Source organism: Perca fluviatilis, chromosome 7 (assembly GCF_010015445.1).
Source record: "Perca fluviatilis chromosome 7, GENO_Pfluv_1.0, whole genome shotgun sequence".
NCBI lineage: Eukaryota > Metazoa > Chordata > Actinopteri > Perciformes > Percidae > Perca > Perca fluviatilis.
The window spans coordinates 21,848,176-21,867,124 of record NC_053118.1 but is presented as its reverse complement, the minus strand read 5'-3'; the positions used below and the strand labels follow the sequence as shown (position 1 = coordinate 21,867,124).

Genomic DNA, 18,949 nt, shown 5'->3' with positions numbered 1-18,949 from the left:
TTTTGATATGATACATGTGTGTTAAGCTTGAGTGTTTATCACTTTGTTGGATAGGTTTTTCAAAAATCTTTTTCATTTTTCTATCCAAGTACACCAAAAACATTGATGGAAAATGAAACCACAAAGCACACACTGCCAGAAGGTATGATTGCCTTTCCCATACTGTCCTAAACAAAGAGTGGGGTGTGTATTGGAGCTACTGGAACTCTCTTGTTTGTGAACTGATGAGCCTGTAACAGTAGGGGGCTGATTCAGGGATTATTAGAGCCTAGGGAGAGACTGTGTGGGGTACTACAGAGGGGAACAGCGCACAGCAAAGGTAAACAAGGTCTTTAATCAATCAGCGGATGTTTAAAAGCAGGGAACAGTCGAGAAAAAGCAGGTTGTGAATGGAGGCAGCCTGCAGTTTGTACAGGAGGTTATAAGTAGAGGAGCTAACTGTGCCAGAAATACAGAGCAGACCTCAGCTGTTGCACTAGCCCAGTCTGATCAGATTTGTCAAGCCTCACCTCCTATTTCTTCTCAACGGCCCTCCTTGTTGCCTCGTTTTCCTCTCCGGAGCCATGCATCCCCAGCGTCCTCTTCCCCAGGCCATGCCTTCCTCCTCTCTGGGACAGCACCTGAGGGACATGGCCATGGGTCTGGGAAGAGGCAAGAACTTCCTTGGAGGAAACTTTGCCTACGGTTTTATTCAGTCGTTTAAGGAGTGCCTCTACTTCCTCCTCTGCTGCTGGTGCATCAAAGAGATCCTGGACTGACAGAGAGTAAATCAAGTGGTCAAACATTGATTTTCCATTTTTCTCCGTTGGCTCCTATAGTGTAATTTAAACCAGCTTTTATTTCATTGGGAATGGAGTGTTTGATCAGCGGTGCTGGCAAAGCATTGGCAAGTATAAGTCTTGTATCATATGACAACAAACTACCACTACCACTTGAGCACTTAGCAAACTGTCTAATTTATATAAAGCAGTTTATGTTTTGTACTGTTTAAAGGAAGGTTCTCAATTAAAAAAAAAAAAATGAGGTATAGGTGTACTAAATCATACAATGATTTAATGTGTTAAAATATTTTTATCTCTGTTTTTCAGTATCTGTAGGATGCTCTTCTTGGGTTCCAGAAAACACACATTTGCACATTTCCAGAAGCTAGAAATGTTCACTGCAAGTTTCCTTATTTTCAACCCCGCTGGTCTGAGATCCTGATGACTGGCAGCCCTGATGTTCACTGTTCACAACACAAACTGGTGTGCAATGAATAAAGGAACTTATGAATAGAAAACATATTACCTTTATGTCTGCATTTGTGTTCATTTTGTTTTGGTTAATCGTATAGTTAACTAAAAAATAAATATATACAAATAATTTGGTTTAGGTGTCAAACTAAGCTTTTATGTGACTTTAATGAGGTAAAGCTTGTGTTTTTTTTATTTCACAACGTTTGCAATTTATTTTTAGAGGTCCGATTTATGACTTGTATTGAACAAAAACCGGATGCATTTTACAAGCTGCCTAAAATGGGAAAGGAGGATATTGTGACCAAAAATATCAACCTGGAAGAAACCCCAGCCTGTGGACTACCAGCATTAAATGCCGAGGACTGCTCTGGTGGTGTTATCGTATGTAAGATGTATGTTTTACATACTCACCATCACCTGCTGTATGTCAATCAACTTGGAACCTTTCCCAGTCAAGAACAGTGACTCCGCATTGCCATTGGTCGAACTGGAGGGCGAGGGGCGGGACCAGAGCCAACGCTGCCTATGATTGGACAAAAGGCGCGTGGATCACGCAAGTTCAGGAGGAACTTTTAAGTTTCAAGCTGGATGGGGAGGCTCGTCTACTGTACTGTATCTGTGACAGACAGTAGGGACTCAAGTAAAGTGACGCACCACGGTAAGAATTACCTGAATTTGGATGTAACTTACATGGGTTTTTATCACAAAGTAACTGCGTCTGTTCGGTTGTAGTTTGTTTTTCCATTAACGGTTGCTACGTCGCCAACGTCGTTTCAGTCACTTTTTCCTGGTTGCTCGATTGACTATTGTAACGGTCGAAAGTTTTGTTTTTAAAGGCTAATGTTTACGCTGTTCGTGTCATTTAAACCCTTTAATGCTTGACTTTACTCACACTGCTCTTTAACTGGAGTTTAACTCGGTGAAGTTTTATTTTTCTTTGAGCCCATGACATTACCTTTCACAGGCTTCACACTGTTTCACTCAGAGCAGTATAAATAACTAAGCTAGCTACATAATAATGTAATGAACTGCCTGCTTTGTTGTTGATGATGATGATGATGATGATGATGATGATGATGCTACTGTGTGTGCACTGCTGTGAACATGTTGGGTATGGTGCTTTTGCTGACAGCATAACATTGCTGTCCCGGCCTGTCCTGGAGTTTATAACCTTTTTTGGTAATTTTTCCCAGCTGAGACCAAGATAATAAGATTAGGCCTACATCTGTAATCATACATTTGGCTGTGTTTTGCTCAAGAAAAAATAAAGTGTTGCCTACTATTGCCTAATGCAATGTGGAACATAAATTAAACTGAAGGCATATTATTGTTTGCTTGAAATGGTTTTAATGAACTGAGATCAGACAGGAAGTCATGTGCCCTATCTTTAAATAATACATTTAAATAATGTAACCCACAACCCAGCCTCCAAAAGCTAGAGCTTTACAGGTTAAATTAGATATTACTCATAAAGATCAGTGATTAAGAACAGACTACAAGGAAAATATTTATTTTCTCTGTTAAAAGCCATCGGCTTTGTGGTGCAGTTGAAATAATCCTTTTAACACTGTCCTCAGAATACATTTCTGCCTCTGTTGTGTTCCCCATGGCCATCTTCTGCATACTCCCTCGTTCTGTCTCTCATCAATCTCATGGTAGCTATATTTAGCCGGAATCTATTTAAGCCATTCCGCTATATGCCCCACAATGCTCCTAGGGCCCTAGGCTAGATTCAGTAGCCTTCTCTTGGGAGGCACTCGATTAGGAGACCTAAATTGCAGAGCTGGGAGAGAATTGAATTTGGGGAGTGAAGTGTGTCATTACCCAGACAATGTTTTGTTAATGTAAGTGGTTAGCTCTTTCTGCATTCACTGAAGAAAGCCAGACTATTCCTAATAATATGCATCTCATGTTATGTCCTCCTCTGCTGTTTGAGAGGACATGCTTTATACAGCTGTAATACCTGACACTAACCTGTATCTTACCAGGAGGAGAAATTGAAATGTCAGTCAGTCTGCTTCTGTTTGAGTGATCTTGGTCTAGAGTTGTGTTGGCCGCATACACTTAGCAGAAGTACATGAAGGAAAAAACAGTTTCCCCATATGTCTATCTTACTGTAGACTTTGTAATTCCTTAGCAATGCACACATAAGAATAGATATAAATTTGGTGGTTTGCAGACATATATTACCAGACCAGTAGCTTTGACCCATTCTGCTGTCTGTATCTCCAGAATGGTGCCGGCCTTAGTTACAGGTATCTCTGCCAAAACATGTTCCAGCTAGTCAAAAGCCAGGGTGACCAAAAGGCCCACAACACACACAAACTACTAATTACAAACTGAATGATCCCAGGGAACTGGACTTCCTATACACACACACACACACACACACACACACAGCACCATGTGTTACAGTAGCTCCTTTATTGGCAGAATGGGTGAGGCTCAATAGCAAAGGCATGTATTCAAATCCTGAGCATGGGTAAACAGAAGATGTAAATTCCTTTTAAACCGCAGTACTCACACAGTCCCCCTAACACTAGCCTCAGTAACAAGTGCATTGTTAACCATCTGGAAATTCTATTTCTAAATCACACAGCCAGCTTTGATGCAGAGCATATACAGATACAAAAGAGGATTCATTTAATTTAATAACTTTTTAGTAAACTCCTATTAATCATCTAATCTAGAGATCTTCGACAGGATTTCCGGGACCCCTAGGTGGTCCTCAGAGTTACTGCAGGGGGGCCACCAAATTATTAATTGAAATGAAATATTTTTTTTCAAAATTTAAAATGTCTTAACATCAATCCAACATATTATTAGCAAATATAAATTAGCCTGTTTGTGAAAAAAAACACTGATGATAGGATAACTGGCCTATAGGTAAGGTAGTCCCTAAGGTTGCCATCCACATATACACATTTATGATTAACATTAAAACATGATTTATAAAATCATACAAGCAGTTATTATTTTAACAGCTTAGTATTCTATGCAATAAAGGTGTGCATAAAGGCTTTATATACATGTTATTGTAGGCCCAGTTTAATATGCCACTTCATTTTATACAATATCTAGTAGGGGGGCCACTGCTCCGGCTCTCTCTCAGATAAGGAGTCCTTTGCTTTAAAAATGTTGAAGACCCCTCATCTAATCTGTGTTGTATGTTCCTCTTGTGTTGCAGGAGACAGGCAAAGCCTCTAGGGGGCAATGTCTGGCGGCAGCAGTGCTAACAACAGCTGGACACTCCTCACTCCTGAGGTATCACCACTCTATAAAGACCATAGGAACATGTGGAGTTGCTGTTCATGACCTCATTGAAAATGCATTATTTAAAAAAAAAAAAAAAAAACTCTTTGTCCCAATTTATTTTATTTTGGGTCACCTGGATATGAACTAGGTTTCTGTAATAAGGCTGTCTTTGTTCCTTTTCTTTTTTATGATTTTTAATTATTATTCAGAAAGACAAACTGGTTTAAGAGGCACTGGCCTGATGGGTAGTTAAACTGCTATAGCTCCAGCAATATCCAAATGGTAAGAATGTCTGGGCGTCTGTTTCTTTTGACTGTTTGTTGTTTGTTTGTCCTAGGAGTCAGTCGCTGAAACCCTAAGGCCTTTGGCAGAGGAGACAGAGCACCATGAAGAAGGCCTCACATGTTCAGGTGTTTGTCACACATAATTTGAGGATTGTGAGATAATTCATGGAAAAAGGAAAAACATATTTCTAACACACAAACCTAATATAATTTTTATTTTTTAATTTGTTAGTTTTTACTTTTGCCCATTTGCCTTCTCTGATAATTAATAAAACAAAACAACCTGAAACGTGAGAATATGTTAAACTATTATCTTCCTGCTTGCCTCCTGTGTCTGTCTGTTGTGCCAGCTTCTGTGGAGAACCAGCCTGCAAACAGTGCAGAGTCTGCAGAGAGGCTCCCTGTGGAGGACCACCTGGTAAGACAGCAGTACACATAATTTTCTATAATGTTATATTTGTTGCACAGCTTAGCTGAATGTGCAGTTATGATTGGCCAACAAAGGCATTCTGCTGTCTTTTATTTTGTAACTATAACATCCTTTGGTTGAATACTCATTTCTGATTTGCCTGGGGATATGCATTTAAACTGTTTAGCCACAAGGAGTGCTTGATTCTGATTGGCCAGTGGGCGTGTAGCCACATTATTACCTTTCTACCTAAGAATTTATACCTAGAACATGATTAATTTCAGCTGTTACCAGGCTACAGCTTCTTGATGAAGTTATCAAATAATGTTCAATACAAAGTTTCTATTTAAAGAATTTATAAACAAGTTAACACATTTGATTTTAGTAATTAAAGGCATGTGCACAAATGCAGAAAGTCCCAAACATTTCACTTATACCTTTCCTTATATGTATATATTTTTAAATTAAAGGAATAGTTCGACATTTTGAAAAATTCTGAAACTTAGAGTTAGATGAGAAAATCAATACCATTCTCAGTCCATGAAGTATAAGTATAAGCCAACAGCCTACATGGCTTAGTTGGAAGGTAACAATATCCTCCTTGACTATTATGGGCTATTTCTTTTTTAAAGATTATTTTTTAGGGGCTTTTCCCTTTATTCGATGGTGACAGTGAATAGACAGGAAAGGGGGAGAGAAAGACAGGGGATGACACGCAGCAAAGGGCCGCAGGTCGGATTCGAACCCGGGCCGCTGCAAAGGACTCAGCCTCATGGGGCGTACGCTCTTACCGGGTGAGTTAGAGGCCGCCTCTATTATGGACTATTTCTTGGCTGCGACCAGTAACTCTGGCAGCTGTAACTGCATTACACAAGATGTAAAGATATAACATTTGATCAAAGTCAAAGTCAAGTTTATTTCATCCATAAAAATGGAAATTACAGTGCTCATACCCGCCTAGTACAATACAATATAATACAATACATAAATACAATACAAAATTTATAAAAAATGTACATTTAAAGTGCTTGTTGTGCTGTCTGATAGTCTGAGGTATAAAAGAGAAAGCATATCGCTTAGTTCGTGTCACGGGAGGCCTTAGCCTACCACTACGTTCCATAACCCTACCAGTCAAATTACCATGAAGAGGGTGACCAGGGTCCCTTGTTATTTTCTGTGTCATTTTTGCCAAACGGCCTTCATATACTTGATCCACTGTATTTAACTCTCCTACCATTTTTCCAGCCCTTTTAGTCACTCTATCAATCCTGGCCTTCTCAGTTGCCCCAGCATTCCCACCCCAACCCACCACACAGTAACTCCAAACACTACATATCACTGACAACATTTGATTACCTCTGGATAGAGCCAGGCTAACTCCCTTACCTCCCTTCCCCCTGTTTCCAGTCTTTGTGCTAAACTAAGCACACTGGCTGTAGGTTTATATTTACTGTACAGATACAAAAGTGGTGTAGAACTTCTTATCTAACTCTCTGCCCAAAATTTCAAACTTTTGCTTTTGAATTAGACTCATTGCTTGTGTTTAAACCAAACCCGCTAAAAGGGTGCTCTAAAACCTTTGACTGACTGTGTGTACCTTAAGGGATTTTAATGACCTGATTCTTTTACCCAGGTACCGGAAGAAAAAACAGCAGAGCCAGGTGGAGACACAAGCACAGAGCAACACACCTCTGTGGCCACCGCTGTCATCAGTGCCCCTGTTGCCTCCTCTTTGCAAGTCTCCGGCAGCTTCGACCCTGACAGTGATGCACTCAGCCAGTCAGAGGGCCTACCTGAAGCCCAGGCACAGTCCAGCCGTGACCCAGATTCATTTTCTGACTCCTACACCCACATAACCCCCTCCCCTGATGAGCCCCAAGCTTCACTGCTGAGCACAGAGACTCTGGGAGGTGTGGAGTTTACACAGGAAAAGGACAGACTCGCACAGCAAGGAACACTGCATACGCTGAATGGGGAGGAGCTACATCAAGAAGGGGAGGAGTCCGACCTGTTTCTGAGGAAGACTGATTTAGGGAAACAGGCAGGTATGAACAACAAGTAATTTAATTATGACATTAATAGTATAATAACCTCAGAATCAGTCTTTATTATGTTTATGACGTTAGAGCATCACCTGGTATGCCTGTATCCTTTCCTTTATTTTTTGGAGACTAAGCCGTCTATGCTATTTGTGTTTGAAGTGTACTTTGTGGACCAGCTGGTTATGGAATTGTTCAGAATCTGGGACAGGCGCTTGTCTGGAGAGGCTGTGGTTGGTACAAGCCAGGGAGCATGATGTGACAGAGAAACCTTTAGTTGCATGACACCCTGCAGAAGTAAATTGGCTTCAGAGGGACTGGGACCGCCAAAGTTTTTTTGCAGTGTGGTGTTTTTGGCTTTTTCTCGCTCGCTGCAGCATTAAAAATGAGTCTTCTTTTGCTCTGTTGTGCATTTCTTTCATGCACTTTTTGTTCACCAACTGGAGTTCAGTCAGTGAGTTCTTTACACTTTTATAGTTCCACTGGTCTTTTACAATCAATTGTGATGCATATAGTGGTGCCAGAAGTTCCAAAATGAAGCATTTGAATCATTTTCCAGACAATTTAGTCAAGATGTAGGCCTTATTTATGCAGTTTGAAGGAAAATAAGGCATGCAATGGAGCAAATTAACCAGTGTGCCGTGCATAGCAGAGCCAGTAAAGAAGCAAGTCTCAACTCCCATGAGGACTATACTGCAGCATCAGATGGTTTACAGTGCCATAGCTCCTGTGCTATCTAACATCAACTTTGTGAGTGCAAGAGCACATATGTGCCTAATAATGTGCAAAAGCTTTATAATAACAAATATGGCAGACAGTAAAAATGGTCTAATGGATACCTACATATTAAATTATTAGCTGTTTTAAACAACATACATTAGGGGGTACCTGTAGAATAGATTAAACCTGGAAATTGCAATGTAATACTATAACAACAGCTTTTCATACTCTTCCCTTCCTTCCTCCAGACTCCCCTGTGGATTCAGAGGTGGGTGAGGAGAGGACTGAGAAGACGGGAGAGGAGGCAGAGGCGAGGAGAAGGAGGACCCTCTTAGCGGCTCTGGAGCGGATTGGAAGGACAGAGGAGGAAGAGGAAGGAGAGGAAGTGTTTCAGCTGCCACAGCGGGAGGAAGACAGCGGGTTCTCTGTGAACAAGTGCATCCTGGTTGCTGTCATTCTGTTAGGGCTTGGCACCATCTTTTTCTCAGGTAGGCATCTGCATATTACCTGTTGGAAAGGTAAACATCCCATTTTGTTTTGCCTGTCACTATGTTAATACATTTCAAATGAATTGATGATGAAGGTGTTAAACAGAGGTTGTTTAGAATAAAATTATGAATTAATAGCAGTAAACTAGACAAAGGATGCTCTGAGACTGCGGTGTATTATACCTGCAGGTTTCTTCATGGACCTGGATGAGGGTAGGTTATGTGTGTACATTGTACATGTGTAGGAATGTGCTTTCTTGCCCACGGCATATATTTGTGTGTTTGAATGTGCAAGCAGGAATGTGCACTGTTTTGCATGATACCTTTTTAAAAGCACTGCACACTTTTATACGTGTGAGCAAGAGAGAGTGATTTATGCGCTTTTGCAACAAGGAAAATCTTACATCTTACTACATCGCCACAATGTAAACCAATACTGTTGAGTTTGACCACCCTATCTTTTCTAGTGTAACGCCCGATTTATAGGTGTTTATAAAATGTTCATAGCATGATCAAAAAGCTGAAAAGTTGCAAAATTGGAGATTCAAGGTCTCATAAATAAATATATTCCATAAACTTTCATTTTAGATATTATACAGTGTATAAATGCCCTTACTCGGCTAAGGAGTACACATTTAATTATAAAAGCTTGTTTGGGTATGTGCCATTTTTTATAAAATATTTTTCCCTGCATATGCAAAGCTTTTGCTTGTGTTCTTTGCCAGTGTATTTATTTACATGAACACAGATACGCCGATTTATTGAATTATGTCTTCGTAACCCCAGAGTAAGACAAGTCCATACTCTTTCATTCGCGGCGTGTTGTAACGCTGTCTGACGGTTCCAGCATTACTTAGCCCAGCACAGATCCTGCAGGTAACTGGTTCCATCTAGCCTACTGCTCGTGACCAGACAGTTACAAAAAACGCTAATACATGTTCTTATTCACATGTTGTGATTTGTATAGTCAGCGTGTATAAAAAAACAACGTAACATGAGACACAGCCATCTTCTAACAGTAAACAAACCGGGAATTATATTCTCAGACAGGCTTGCTGCGAAGCATATCACCCGACCAAGTACTATATTCTTCCACCTGAGAATATAGTTCCCGGGTTTGTTTACAGTTAGAAGACGGCTGTGTCTCATGTTACGGCTGTTTTTGTACACGCTGTGACTCTATAAATCACAACATGTAAATAGGAACATGTTGGTGTTATTTTGTCACTTATTCGGAGCAGTAGGATTACTGGAACCATTCACCTGCATGTTCTGTGCTGGCCTGATGCCGCTGGAGCCGTCAGACAGCCTTACAGCACGCACGGAGATGAGAAGGGTATGTATCGACTTGTCTTACTCTGGGGGTTACGGTGAATAAGCTAAATTCCCAATAAGTCGGCGTGTTCCTTTAAGCTCTGCATAATACATTTACAGAGAGTGACTATGGTACAATGAAGCTGAAAGATGCAGAGGTACCAGGAAAACAGGTCAGTCTGACTTCAGTTTGTCACTTCTTTTTTGTCCTTCTATTCTGTTTTAGTGTTCTTTCTGTTATTCATTATAAATACAATTTTTGCACCGAGCTTAGAGTACAATGAGTGCCACCACATTAATTTTTAGTGTGATATGGTGACCAGGAGACCACCCACAACACTTTAAAAGTCATTCTGAAAAGTCATCTAAAATCTTGCCATTGTTGAGAGTTGTACTCTGTGTGCAATTTGTTGACAGGAGTGGCTTAATCCAGAGGTTCCTCCACCCCCAGTAGATGCTGACAGTACCGAGCTTCTAAAAAAGTTAGCCGAAGGGAACCAGCAGATTTCTGTACTACAAGCCCAACTTCAGGTGTGTGTGTGTGTGTGTGTGTGTGTGTGTGTGTGTGTGTGTGTGTGTGTGTGTGTGTGTGTGTGTGTGTGTGTGTGTGTGTGTGTGTGTGTGTGTGTGTGTGTGTGTGTGTGTGTGTGTGTGTGTGTGTGTGTGTGTGTGTGTGTGTGTGTGTGTGTGTGTGTGTGTGTGTGTGTGTGTGTGTGTGTGATAAATGTGTCACTGAGTTTGTAGTATTCTCACAGGACCCTCTTTTCCTGTTCGATTTTTTTCTTTCTTAAAACAGGCACAGAAAGAAGAGCTAAAAGTAGCCAAGGGACAGGCAGCAGAGGGAGCAAAGGAGCGGCTGCGTTGGGAGGAGGTGGAGAAGGAAAACAGTAGGTTGAAGAAAGAGATGGCATCTCTCCCTGTCCTTCAGAAAGAGAACGAGAGGATGAAGAGAGAGCTGGAGTCTGTCCTGGCCCTACAGAGAGAACTAGAAACACTGAGATCCACTGTGACTGAATTAAAACTCCCCTCAGGTACAAAGGGACAGAGGGAGGAGGTAGGGAGGGAACATGGAGGAGGCTAGAAGATGTAGAAGGATGATAGTTATTAGACAGCTAGGGAAAGTGCAGTATGATTCTTCCTTTTTCTTCTTTGCTGTTATCCTCACTAGAATGCTCACTTCTCATCTTTGTAGTGTAGTTGTAGTGACTTCTTCTTGTGTTTCCTTCAGCAGCCAGTGAAGCAGCTCAAGCACCTGTGACGCCCACCACATCGCCCTCCAGTGGCCAGCCAGAGGACAGCACGCAGGGCACAGCCGGATCTACAGAGAGACGGCCTAAGAAGACATTGGATGACCAGAGGGAGAAGAAGAAAGATGTGAAGAAGGATGAAATTGACATGGGCGAGAAAAAAGAGTGGAAAGAGAGAGATAAATCTGAATGGAAGGAAGGAGAGAAAAAGGAGCGTGAAGATAGAGTTAAAACGGAATGGAAAAAGGGAAAACATGAGCAAGGAAAGTTTGACAAGGAAAAAGATAAGGAAGGCAAACAAAAGAGGCACGGTGATGAGACAAAACAATGGAAGGAGAAGGACTGGAAGAAAGAAAAGGCTACCAGGGGTGATGAAGGAAAGCCTTGGAAGGATAGGGAAGGGAAGAAAGAGTGGATAGAGAAGAGTGAGAGAAAGGAGGAGAAAGACTGGAAAAAGGCAAAACATGAGAAAGTGAAGGCGGATAAACAATGGAGGGGTAAGGAGAAGGATTGGAAGGTAGGAAAAGACCATGGAGAGAAGCACAAGGGCAAGGAGGAATGGAAAGGAGAGAAGGAATGGAAGAAGGGGAAAGATGGCTTCAAGGAAAGTGGCAAAGAGGAATGGGAGGAAAAAGATTGGAAAGAGAAAGGAGAGAAGAAAGAATGGAAGAGAAAAGATAGTGACTGGAAGAATAAAAACGGCAAAGATCACACTAAGGAAGGGAAAGGAAAGGGTGAAAGGAAACCGTGGGAAGAGAGAAAAAATCATGGTAAAGAAAGGAAGGGGAAGGATGAGAGGAAACCGTGGAACGAGAACGAGCGGAAGCGGAACAATGGTAAAGATGGTAAGGAGTGGAAGAAGAAGGATGAGAGGAAACAGTGGGAAAAGAAAGAAGAACCGTGGAAGAGAGGAGGTGAGAAAGACGGAAAACCCAACGGTGATCGGAGAAAGGACGGATCGAGCTCCGAGAAACACAAAGACGAGCACAAACACAACGGTAATCACGGCCACAAGGCAGAGCACGTGTGGGGAGATGGGAAGCCTCGTCACACACACCGCCAACCGTCCGTGGACCAGCCCGAGTACTGGGTCCAGCAGAGGGACCGCCTCCAGCGCAACCCCAGGCCACCACAGCCATGTGACTCCCTGGAGACCTGTGCTCAGGCGGAGGGGCTGCTCCCTGTCCCCTTCCCCGAGTTTGAGGCCATCCTCCAGACTTACCTAGCCAAGGCCCAGGAGGCGGGAGTGGATCATTCCAAAAGAGAAGAGCTCCGAAAGCTAGCCGCCGAATTCTTCAAGGATGGACTCTTTGTCCACGACCAGACGAGCTTTCAAGAGTTCATCGAAGATTTGGGAGATATTTTGGAAGACATGGTGGAAGGAGACGACGACGCGGAGGAAGAGGACAGCGCCATAGAGGAAGAAATGGAGGGGTTTGAAATAGAAGTCATGAAAAAGTTTTCAGTGCCGGAAACTGTAGAGAAAAAGGAGAGATCCAAAGGGGACCGGAGGAAGGAGAGTGGACGAGGACGTGGCTGATGCAGTCATAGAATTGATGGATCTGTCAAAAGTAGCTTAAGAGCAGTCCCGACAGATGAGAGGTTATTCAAAAGGGAACATTTTATATTGGACCACAAACGCTTACAAGTATACATTTATCATCCTGTCACCCTTTTAACAGGATCATATTTCACACCTTACATCTGTTGTCCAAGAAAGTTCAACTTACGATTTCATTTCACTGTTCTGGATTGTTTTGTATTTTACATATGCACATGCACACACATCAGTTCTTAATAATGGAGAAAGTGCTTGCATCTACGTATGGTTTCTGTGATGGAATTAAGAGAGAAGAAGATACAGAGACTACTGAATTATGATGCACACATTGCATAGCCTTTGTGTGCTCTTTATTCTACAGTAGGCAAGGGGAATTTATTTATAGAGCACTTTCTCATACACAGAGGTCATTTAAAGTGCTTTACAGGCAGAAACGACAACAAATATACAACAAATATGAGAAGACAAACATAGTATAAAGGCATAACATAATTTAAAAACATATAAAGTAATTAAAATACCATCAAGCAAGACTAATTGAAAGCTCTGGAGAAGAGAACAGTCTTTAGTTAGATTTAAAAATGGTTACAGTTGTCCGCAATATATTTAGGGCCTAGACCATTGTAAGACTTGAAGGCAATAAGTAAGGCCTTGAAATCGATTCTGAATTTAACCGTAGTAACAGTAGTGTTCAAGCCATTGAAATTTTATTTGGGATTGAGCACCTGCAGCTAATGTTGAACATCCGTTGGTGTGAAAGTCATTCCTGCACGCCGTGCTACTTTCTCCCTTTGTTTAGGGGAGATTCCACCTGTTAGATTGAGTTTGATGTTACTCTGCTTTGACTCTCATGCAGGAACAGATACTGTATAGTCTTATTGACACGCTGCACCTCTTCCTCTGCAAATCACACTGTGCACTGATGAAGTCTACCTATTCACTGATCCTACTCTGTAACTGCAGTATGCCATCTTTATGTATTCATTGCTTTAGCCTGACCTTAAATGTCAGATTGTCTTTAAATCATTAGTTTTTTAGAAAGAGTGGCATGAACTGCTGAAAAAAAGGTTTAGTTAATATTTTATGTGAAATTAGAGAAGCCTGAATTGATTTTGTTTTGGATGTTTGTACTTGTTGCATTAAATATGTTAAAGAACTATGTTGAAATGCAGAAATATATAATTAACTTATTTTACAGAGGTTGGCATAATATAGATACACATATAATTGGTTGGCACATAAGATATCAACATGTTGAGCATGTGTGTTTCTTTTCAGGTACAGAACTCATGTTGTGCACTAAAATGTCCTTAATTATTGTTTTATCATGAATGGAACATTTGTTTCTGTCGATTAGGTTGATCATGGCACTGAGGTCATGGCACGTAGTTTCCACAAAAAACACGTTTTCCTTGCTATCTGTTAACATGCTAACTTATTAAATGTTGCTGGGTCAAGGGTCTACAGCCACATGGAGATTATAGGGTGTTGATGCAGAACAGCGTACTGCGTGGGCTTTGTGGCAGCATAGAGAACTTTGTATGTTAGGATGTTCGTATTTGGCCCTGTTACTGTCACAAGAGCTGGATAATAAATTTGGCACATCCCTGTGTTGAAGTAACTTGCTGTTGTCTTCTTTTCATTCACTCATTAAATGTTTATCTTCAAATAATGCCACCTACAAACATCTAGTCATTTTATTAGACACCGTTATTTTTAAAGCCTCCATCTGAATTTGATCCTGTTTGACTCACCCACCATCTTTTTGTTTTTTTGTTGATAATTAATAATACGTTCATGGTTGTTTGAACAGTTGTCCTACCAATTTCTGTTGAAAGTCAGTGGAATCTGTAAGAAGCTGTATTTGTTGACAGATCAATACTACATGAGGGATGTTTTACTGTGTGCCACTGCAGATGAATCAACTCCTTTCTTCTTGCATTGTCTTTGCCAGACTGATGTTAACTTCTCCTCTGGGATACTTTTTCTGCTGTTTCTTCCTTTTATGTTCCCTGTATCTGGATGGGTGGAGCAACACCTTGGCTGATGGTAGCAGAGGAAAAGCAGAAAGGAAAGAGGAGAGGGTGAGACTATGATGACTTCATGTCTTTTAGTCACTGAGTGTTTTGCCAGTCAATCGTTGTGCATGTCTGAGATTAGAAAATACCGGCCTGGTTAAATGTTGAAACTTTTTACATAAATACTGTGTATCAGTAAAGATATGTTGTAGATGCGTAACTAAGGGAAATAACAGTGAGTAGAATGTGAGAAGTATTGATAATTAGTCCTTCACCACAAAGTGAGGTGCCATTTCTCCTCATAATGTTTTAAGACTGCTGTACTGTAGCTTCAGCAGTAATGTCACACACAAAAACACATGCAATTTATACTGCTGCCTCTGTGGAAAAGCAACATTGAATGCAGGTTTACATTCCCGAACGCGCTACTACTTAATAAAGTCTGTGAAAGGAGACACTGTAAATCAACCCTGTAGCACTGCTATATACGTGTATGACTTTAAGGATCATAGTTTTTCCCACACCTTTTATTTATTAATTTATTTATTTAGTTGCATGAAATATTTAAAGCAGAACATGGATCTACTCTGAATGCCACATGATGGATGAGTGGGTACAGCAGGCAATCAAGGAATTCCAGAAGTATGGATTACGTTTTGAAATATAGACCAACAAATTCTAAGACACAAATACATTAATCATAAGACAAGTAATAGCATCGCCTCACGGAAAACCCTGATGCTTTTATACCACTAGGTGATTTCTCATTGCTTTCTATTAAGTCATTTGTTTCGTGTTAGTAGCTGCGCTCTGCTTTCTCAACGATGGCCGAGGGAATGTAAGGAGAACTGAAGACTGCTGTTTTGTGTGTGTGTGTGTGTGTGTGTGTGTGTGTGTGTGTGTGTGTGTGTGTGTGTGTGTGTGTGTGTGTGTGTGTGTGTGTTGCAGCTGTATATGTATTTGATAATAAAGCCATTGTGCCTGTTAGCACTAACTGCCTTCCTAAAGTGCGAATTGTGCACATCCTGTCTGAGCTTTGGCTTAAATGATACAAGTCTTCTGAGGTAAAACCCAAGTGCCTCATTCTCAGAAGGTTTTGCAACACAGACTGTGTAATTATATCTGATTTACTGCTTTCTTTTTGCTCTCTGCAGCTTTTTGCCCACAGTTTACCACTCATACAAAGCAAAGAATTTGAGACTGTTGTCTATGGCATGAACTGAGCGAAACTTTAAACTATTTGTAATATTTTTAACCCGTCCTAACTCTGATTGTTGGTCCGTGCCAGATACTGGTTACACACTGAGATTGCATCTGAAAATGCAATCGTGTCATGGAAAAAGGTCAGTGGTGTTTGGGAAACATTTTTACTGGTTGCAATGATTAGTGTTCAGAAAACACAAGCTGTAAATATATAGCAAGAAATGAGTGAATGATAGATCTTATTTACCAGGAGAGGTCGGCTAGAAAAAGACCAGGACGACTTGTGTCCTCACAACTTACCCACACACATACCTGAGCTGGTGAGTCTTCCTGATTTGTGTTGCCAGTTTCTTTTCTATCCAAACTTGAACTTAATCTGTACCATATAATAACTATGTTTTGGAATGTATTATTAAATATGATCAACCGCAATTCTCATTTTTACTTTTCCTCAAAATATTGTCTGAAGTTCAAACCCTGGCCGCCTCTTGACGTGTGATGGAGTCTGCTATAGGTGTGCTTGTGACCCAGTTCAAGGCGTATGCTGGCAGCGATGGTTCCTCTGACACACTGAGCAGAGATGAGTTCCACAGACTGGTTACATCAGAGCTCCGTAACTTTATCAAGGTAAGGACTGTGAGTTAAACAAACAACAATACTGCAGTAATGCACCAGTGTAGCATAGTCCACATTTGTGTGGTTTACCTATTGGTGTAATACTGTACAAAACAGCAGGTGGAGGGTTTTCACTCCAATATCTATTGCATATACTGAAATATTTAGCCAATTTTTGTTTGTTTGTCTGTACACTGCAATCACTTTTGTTACTCTAATTGAGTCACCTTTTTGTATAGTTTACTTGTTCACTTTTGAATATATTCTAAAACGTTTCTTATTTTTTAAATATTATAATATTAATATATATATATTTAATTTTAAAAGCCTAACCAGGGACAGGGGTTGCAAATTAGGCATGGCTATAAACCTGTATGCATGGCATCTACTTTGTATTCTTTATAAAGCAATGTTCTATGCATTTGTCCCTGCCAAATAAACATTAAATAAATAAATAAATACATTTTCAACAAATTCCATGAAAAAAACAAAACCAACAATGAATTGATCGTAGTGTTTCCTGTGTATCCAAAGCCTGATGCAGCTTATTCCTCTGTGCCATAGAGCTCCATTGGTGTTTAATTAAAAACACATCAGCCAGCCACCCACCAAATGTGTATTAATCTGCGCCTGAAAATAGTCCCCAACAAATGCACTATTTACTGCTTTTTGAGCAACATTTGCTAAAAGCCACAGTGCCAAGCTGTTTTAGGGAGTCAATTAGCCTGTTTTAAGAGTATAAGTATGCCTTCAGGGTTAACGATCTGTATCTGTAGAAGGAACAAATGGGTTTGTGGCTGAGTCACAGAAGGACATCGGAAAGTATTCAGAGACAGACGTCTTGTCTGTTTCTTGTTTGTTTTTTTACTTTTCATGGGATCAGTTGATACAAAAACATAGAATATCGCCAGCCTTATCTGTAGATGATTGTACTCAGCCACATGTTTGAAAGACAAGTGCTACCTACTACAGTTAAGCCGATACAAAACAATTAGGAACATAAGTTTCCTCTACGCCTCTTTGTTTGCCGGGCAAAAAAAGCTTCCTCATAAGGGCAGATTCATATTGTAAGGGTTATCATCTGGATGCCAGATTGGCCCTTTTTGCTGTGACCATATAATTAACTGTTAGTCATACTTGTGTTCAGAAGGCCGCTTTTGTTCTTACACGTGGGCAGTTTTAATGCATCTGGTTTTACTGTACTTCTGAGTCTAATAATACTTTAAAAGAATATTTTAGAATATTTTACTCTTTCCACTCCTTCCGTGGATCCTTCCATGATCTAGAGCAGTTCTATGTCATGTTAGGACAGGATACAACTCTACATCTGATGTGCGTGCGCGTTACAAGAGTTTGTCATAAAGAAAGAGTTGCCACCCTTCAGAGACTTAAAAGTTTCTCTTTAACCTTAGAGAGTAGTCTAGTTGTGGTTGTGTTGTCATGTTCAACCAGAGCACGATGGCAGAAAGTACTAGTTCCTGAGGCCCAACACAAAATACAGGGCTGCCTTTTCCAAGTGTGGAAAATTCCATGTCTTTCTCCTTGCGTTAACAGCTGAAACAACCACTTTTGCCACTAGATGGTGACAGAGCCATAGATCCTTCTGCCAAACAACCTCTGCTGAGGTTGCATTCATTTTTTAACTGGTGCACATGCCAGTGGTGTCAGCTTTTTAGTTTTTAATGTATCTTCCTGTTTTCCTGCAGAATGCTGCCGACCCCGCTGCCATTGACCAACTCATGAGCTCATTGGACAAGAACAATGACGGAGAGCTCAACTTCCTGGAGTTCTGGCTGCTAATTGGGCATCTTGCAAGCAAGCATGGGGGGTTTACCCTATAAAGAGTCCTCAGTTACTCTGTTACGGTTTCATGTGTTACCGTCATGTTAAAATAAATGTGAAAACAGCCAAATAGAAAATACTCTAAAGTCAATTTCAAATGCACAACGCCGTGTTTTTACCAGTAGTGTGTGTTTCTTCTAACACAGTCCTCTCACCAGCAACTGCCAAACTGGCACAGACTCTGTCACAGAATACTATTTCATCATTATTAGAACCAGTACTAGCTGTTTCCCAGCATACACACAAACACACACTCACAGCTGCTTGTGCTTACAGGTCTATGAGGGAGTTTAACATCTCCTTCCTGGAAACAAACAGAGGTGTGGTGATGGCAGAGCAGGATTTTCTGTTTAAAGGTGGAATTAAAATGTCAGCAAAATGTTTTTAAAAACAAAGTGTGTGTTTCTTGCTGCTCAGGCCTTCATATGACAGTTTGTTCAAATGTTTCCTTTCTACTGAACACTATCTATCAATTCTTTGCACAAGTGAGTAAAGTTTCAGGGTGTGGCTTGAGTACATCTGTCTGTTGGGAAAGCTTTGAACACACGCGCACCTAGACATGGGCGCGTGCTTGTTCCTACATGTTGAGATAAAGTGTGCCAGGAAAAAATGCAGATGAATGAGCAAGTATAAAACGGACATATTAAACTGAAGATGTTTGATTAAACCACATGAGAAATACTTGCTGTTTTCTTAAAGAACGGAAATGTTTGTTACAA

The 18,949-nt window shown here is 40.8% G+C and overlaps 3 protein-coding genes across 7 annotated transcripts; all 3 read left to right on the top strand.

The window, feature by feature from the left end:
• The first annotated feature begins 274 nt into the window (after positions 1–274).
• LOC120563073 (lens epithelial protein) lies at positions 275–885 on the top strand. Its single transcript, XM_039807103.1, has one exon. It carries the CDS (start codon positions 564–566, stop codon positions 756–758), a length of 195 nt encoding a protein of 64 aa, XP_039663037.1. The 5' UTR covers positions 275–563; the 3' UTR covers positions 759–885.
• A 206-nt stretch (positions 886–1,091) lies between these two features.
• On the top strand, positions 1,092–14,173 carry pbxip1b (pre-B-cell leukemia homeobox interacting protein 1b). Of its 4 annotated transcripts, none has more exons than XM_039807092.1 (11): positions 1,092–1,893; positions 4,423–4,499; positions 4,828–4,900; positions 5,125–5,192; positions 6,817–7,228; positions 8,191–8,430; positions 8,620–8,643; positions 9,865–9,917; positions 10,162–10,275; positions 10,541–10,631; positions 10,976–14,173. In XM_039807092.1, exons 2-11 carry the CDS (start codon positions 4,449–4,451, stop codon positions 12,529–12,531), a joined length of 2,682 nt encoding a protein of 893 aa, XP_039663026.1. In that variant the 5' UTR covers positions 1,092–1,893; positions 4,423–4,448; the 3' UTR covers positions 12,532–14,173. The 4 variants fall into 4 exon arrangements, with proteins under 4 accessions (XP_039663026.1, XP_039663025.1, XP_039663024.1 ...); XM_039807091.1 differs by having other exon boundaries at positions 10,973–14,173; XM_039807090.1 differs by having other exon boundaries at positions 10,541–10,775; positions 10,973–14,173.
• Positions 14,174–14,273: 100 nt separating this feature from the next.
• On the top strand, positions 14,274–18,909 carry LOC120563072 (protein S100-A11-like). 2 transcript variants are annotated; one of them, XM_039807102.1, is made up of 3 exons: positions 14,274–16,093; positions 16,243–16,400; positions 18,095–18,909. In XM_039807102.1, the coding sequence occupies exons 2-3, from the start codon at positions 16,272–16,274 to the stop codon at positions 18,227–18,229; spliced, it is 264 nt and encodes an 87-aa protein (XP_039663036.1). In that variant the 5' UTR covers positions 14,274–16,093; positions 16,243–16,271; the 3' UTR covers positions 18,230–18,909. The 2 variants fall into 2 exon arrangements, with proteins under 2 accessions (XP_039663036.1, XP_039663033.1); XM_039807099.1 differs by having other exon boundaries at positions 14,274–16,400.
• Positions 18,910–18,949: the final 40 nt, after the last annotated feature.